This window comes from Trichechus manatus, unplaced genomic scaffold (assembly GCF_000243295.1).
Source record: "Trichechus manatus latirostris isolate Lorelei unplaced genomic scaffold, TriManLat1.0 scaffold00026, whole genome shotgun sequence".
NCBI lineage: Eukaryota > Metazoa > Chordata > Mammalia > Sirenia > Trichechidae > Trichechus > Trichechus manatus.
This window is the reverse complement of record NW_004443962.1, coordinates 6,272,886-6,277,723: the sequence shown is the minus strand read 5'-3', so window position 1 is coordinate 6,277,723 and position 4,838 is coordinate 6,272,886. Positions and strand designations below refer to the sequence as shown.

Below are 4,838 nucleotides of genomic sequence, written 5' to 3'. Positions count from 1 at the left end.
TTTTACCTTTAATTTAATTTTCACAACCTCGGTGAAATAGATACCCCTAGCTCCATGTGAGGAGTCTGGGTGGTGCAAGTGGTTTGCAATCAGCTGCTGACCTAAAAGTTGGTACTTTGAACCCACCCAGCGGCTCTGCAAAAGAAAGGCCTGGTGAGCTGCTTCCATAAAGATTATAGCCAAGAAAACCTTATGCAGCAGTTCTACTCTGTAACACATGGGGTCACCGTGAGTCGGGGGCTGACTTGACGGCAGCCGACGACAACAACTACAAGCTCCATTTTACAGATGAGAAACTGTACGTTTGCAGAGGAAACACGTGCCCAGCATCACAGTTAGTAAGCAGCAGACAGGGGACTCAAAGTCAGGGTCCAAAGCCTACACATTTTCTACTCTCCCAGTACTCGTGTTTGATTTGAGGACTGTACCAGGGGGCTGAAACATTCCAGAGCTGTAGAGATGGAGGGGTGGGCTTTGCTGTTTGAGAAGACTCAAGGAATCCATAGATTCCTGGCAGGTAAGACCCTTGGCTGGGGATTATGAGAACCCCAGAGAGGAAGAGGTTATGGGTTTGGGAAGCATGAGGAGGTTTCAGATCAGGAAGGACACCACGGGGCTCCTGGAAAAGAAAGAAGATGTGACAGGGAAGGTCAGTGGTTATATGATATGCTAAGAGTCTCACTGTTGGGGCTTCAGCTACTTCTAAAGACAAAACCACAGGCCTTTCTTACACGTTAAGGGTTTTTACTTTTCCACGTGGATCTTGGCCACACACACTGCCTTTGATGGCCTGCAGACCAATAATTGGCTAGGATTCTGGGACTTGCTTACCTTGGTGGCTCATCTGGGCTTCAGAGGACATCAGGTGGGGCAATGACATTTCTGTGGCCGCCAGAAGGGATTGGTATTCCTGATACTGCCTCTCTCCTTCCTTGTTCATAAAGATAAAAATGGGGGTAAAAACAGCTCCGTCTCCCCACCCCCTCCCAGTGGTGCCCAGAGCATAAAGGCAAGAGAGTGTGTGAAATGAGTCCATTGGGACCCAGGGCTCACAGAGTCAGTCTCACCCAACACAGGTCCCAGCACCAGCAGACCAGACCTGTTGGTGACAACGAACCACACAGGAACGTCTGCCGTGACTGCAGGGGTAAGGACAAGCTTAGAGGGAGCCTTCCAGACCTCTGATGTTGCTGAGGCCTCAGGCCACATCCCTTTGGAAACTCAAGCCCTAAGAACCGAGACTACTGCTGGAACCTTCATCCCAGGTGGCACCACTTCAGAAGTAGAGACCAGGGACATCAAGACCATTTCCCCTGCAACAGAGACAAAGGCCCTCTCAAGAACCGTACCTTACCATTTCATGGCTGTGATCACCAACCCTGTGGAGACGTCAGCCACAAGTGGCGGCACCACGGTAACTGAAATGACCACAGCTGAGACTGTTACGGGCAGTGATCTCACCGAAGCCATCTTTGATACCCTTCGTGCTGATGACAGCTCTGAAGAGGTAAAGATGGTCATGGCTGACATGTCGACATTGGCTCGTGCATCTGCAGAAGCTGGGGTCCTGACCATGGAGAGTAGTGCCTCCTCTGACATCTCTCTTCCAATGGAGAGTAGTGCCTCCTCTGACATCTCCCTTCCAATGGAGAGTAGTGCCTCCTCTGACATCTCCCTTCCAATCATCACCATCTCATTAGCTCTGGAACCTGAGATCACTACTCCAGCTAAAGCCTGGGTTGCCTACACCATCGCTGACATTGAGGCTACCAACAGCAGTGTTACAGAAATACAAAAAACTGCCACCATCCCTGGGCTCTCAGACACAAGTCATAGCCCCACAAGAGCAGAGGCCCAGTCCACCATTGAGATATCAGCTTTGCCTGACTCCACTGAAGCAAAATCACACAGCACCAAGACTACAATCTCTGTTAAGATCTTGTCGATAGCCAGCACCACAGAATCAGCCACACCTGGTACCACAGTTGAGCCCCTACTAGCTACCAATAACACTAAAGAAGGAGAAACAACAGTCAAGGCCACTACCCCCAATGGGACTTTGGTGACAGTTAGCACACACTCCTTGAAAGAAACTGCAGCCTTCTCTGTTGAGACAGTAAGCCACACTAAGGTCTCAGAAGTTGAATCAACAATGGGCAAAACGACTACTCCTGCTATGATCTCAGCTACTGTCCATAGCCCCTCAGAAGTAGCCACCAAGAACTCTACACTTTCAGAAACTTTTACCACAGATAGCACAACCAGTAGAAACTTCCCCATCAGTAGGGATCCTCTTCCTTCTGTCAATCTGACTACAACCAGCAGCAGCCAAGCAGCAAACATCACGTTGGCTAAGACCACAGCCTCCGCAAAGACCCTGATGATAGCCAGCACAACCAGGGGAAAACCTCCAACAGCCATACCCACCACTGCTGAGACAAGGCTGACCACCAAAGGTACTGCAGGTAAGTGGCTCCCCCATGTGTGATCTTTGGGGATCTGAGGTTTGGAGTCTCCAGGATGTCTACATGCTTAAGAAGTAGAGAAGAAGGAAGGATCTGGGGGCCTCTTCTGAGCTGTCTCTACAACATCACCTCTGCATAATTTCTTAGAGTTTCTCACCAAAGTTAGTAATAGAGTCAGGGTTGTGCATGGAAAGAGTGCTGGGAGTCTGGTGAAATGGTTTGAGACCTGGCCTCTGCCCTTAGCAACCTAAATGACCTTGGACAAGTCCCTCTCTCTGGGCTTGAGTTTCTCCATCTGCAGTCAGAGGAGGTTGCACTGGATGAGCACTGAAGTCCTTTCCAGCTCTGACCTTCTACAAAGTTAACTGTTGAGTAAGTACTGTACGTCAGTTAAGGCCCCAAATTTTATTTGAAAGGCTCAGCCCTCATGTTCTGGAAGCCTATGGTCCAGTCATAGCTACATAGAGGGGCAGTATGTGGGCATCCAGCCAGAGTTCCTACCTTCCAAGCAGCTAGGGAAAGTGGGGCTCACAGGATGTACTTTATGAAGCTGGCACCATAGATAACCAAAACCAAACCCGTAGCCGTTGAGTCGATTCTCACTCATAGCGACCCTATAGCACCATAGATAGTGATTTTTTAAAAAAATGGGCTAAGTTTGGGAGTTTAAAGGGATATCTCTGAGACAACAGATGCTTCTCAGAGAAGTTCCTTGTCAGAGGCTGCTTGATCTGACCAACTCGTGGTCAGCCTATCGGCATAATTTTTTTAAATTTGTTCCCTGTGAATAGACATTTCGGTTGTTTCCAGTATTTTATTATGACAAACAGTGCTACACCAGACAGTACATTCTCACATGAGTGCTATTACCTGTAGGATAAATTCCTAAAAATGTAATTGCTGCATTAGCTCTAATAGTATTCTGACAGGAAGAAATGACTACAAGTGGCAGATGAAGTCAAGCAGATTAGGGCTCAGAAAAGAAAGAACTTTCTTACTGAGCTGCTAAGCCAGGAAGGATGGGTTAGAAGACTCCTCAGTCCCCACCAACTTAGAGCTGAAAGAATTCACTGAGGGTATCCCTTCAGACAGCCAGCCTCTCCCCTGGTCCTCTCCCAACAGCCCCCATCCAGGACCTCCAGGGGTTGAGAATAATCTAGATCCATTTCCATTTCTCATTCCTCACACTAGGCTTTTGACTTCTCCAAATGTGGGTGGCGCCTTTCGTCATCATTTCCTTCACACAGTCCTGGCTCTTTTTGCAGCGAGTAAGTGTAAGATCCCCTGTGAATACAGACACACACATGAGTGTGCACACACGGCTGTGGGGAGGGAGGCAGGGACTGGATAGTGTAATGCACGTCTTGATTGCTAAACCGACTTGACCGTATTTTCATCTTCCTACTGTTCTCAACTTACAGGTGGAGATGGTGGCTTTCTCCTTCTGCGGCTGAGTGTGGCCTCCCCAGAAGACTTCACTGACCCTAGGGTGGCAGAGAGGCTGATGAAGCAGGTGAGTGGGGGCTTTCTGGGCCAGGGAAGTAGAGGAGAGTGAGAGTTCATAGAGGACTCCAGGGGGATATGTGTACAGGATACAGAAGAGCAACTATTACACTTGAGAGGGGGTCTAGTTTCTTACGGAGTATTGGGAGCTAAAACCAAGGATCCCTGCCTGGCTTCATTTCTGTCTGTCTTTTCTGAGATCTTAATTCCCCTTCTCTGAATGTTAAAAAAAAAAAAAATTCTTTGCCCAGCTCCCCACTTCCACAGGCACTAGGAAGTTTAGGTCTTCTGGGCCCTGAGGAGAAGGTCAATAATACTGATGGAGAGGTAGGCAGGACTCTTGGTTGCAAGTGACAGAAGCCCAGCTCACAGTAGTTTACACAGAAAAGGCAAGACATTGGCTGAGAAACCTAGAAGTGGTTTTTCAGCATCAGTTATGGCTGGATCCAGCAGCTCAAACATGATGGCCAGGATTTTCTTTCTCTCCGTGTCTTAGCTCTGCTCCCCTCATTCTGCAGAGTCTCCCTCCACATGTAAGGAATGGTGGCCAGGACAGCCCTAGATTCACAAGCTTTCAGCTCAGCAACCTCAGCTGAGGAAGTCACTTACCTCTCCAAAGAGCTACATATCACACCAGGGACCTGCAAGGTCCATCCTGACTGATAGCCTGTCCAGGACCACATGGAATGGGAAGGCCAGGCCCCAAAGGAAATAGGGGTGTTGGGCACAAAAACCAAACAAACATCAAAACCCCAAAAACCGTACCTGTACACTCTAGATGGAGACCGAGATTGGAATCTATTTGTACAAGTTGGGAAAATTCTGTTAAGCTCAGATCATTGGACAGGATTTCCAGCGGTGGAATTCCGG

At 48.6% G+C, this 4,838-nt stretch overlaps 1 protein-coding gene across 1 annotated transcript in view; it reads left to right on the top strand.

Moving 5' to 3' along the window:
• The window catches only part of MUC20 (mucin 20, cell surface associated), a 7,598-nt gene that overhangs the window by 926 nt on the left and 1,834 nt on the right, over positions 1-4,838 (top strand). Inside the window, exons 2-4 of the mRNA XM_023728676.1 lie at positions 1,047-1,147; positions 1,196-2,465; positions 3,887-3,978. Coding sequence (XP_023584444.1) covers positions 1,047-1,147; positions 1,196-2,465; positions 3,887-3,978 — 1,463 coding nt within the window. The remainder of the gene's footprint in view (positions 1-1,046; positions 1,148-1,195; positions 2,466-3,886; positions 3,979-4,838) is intronic.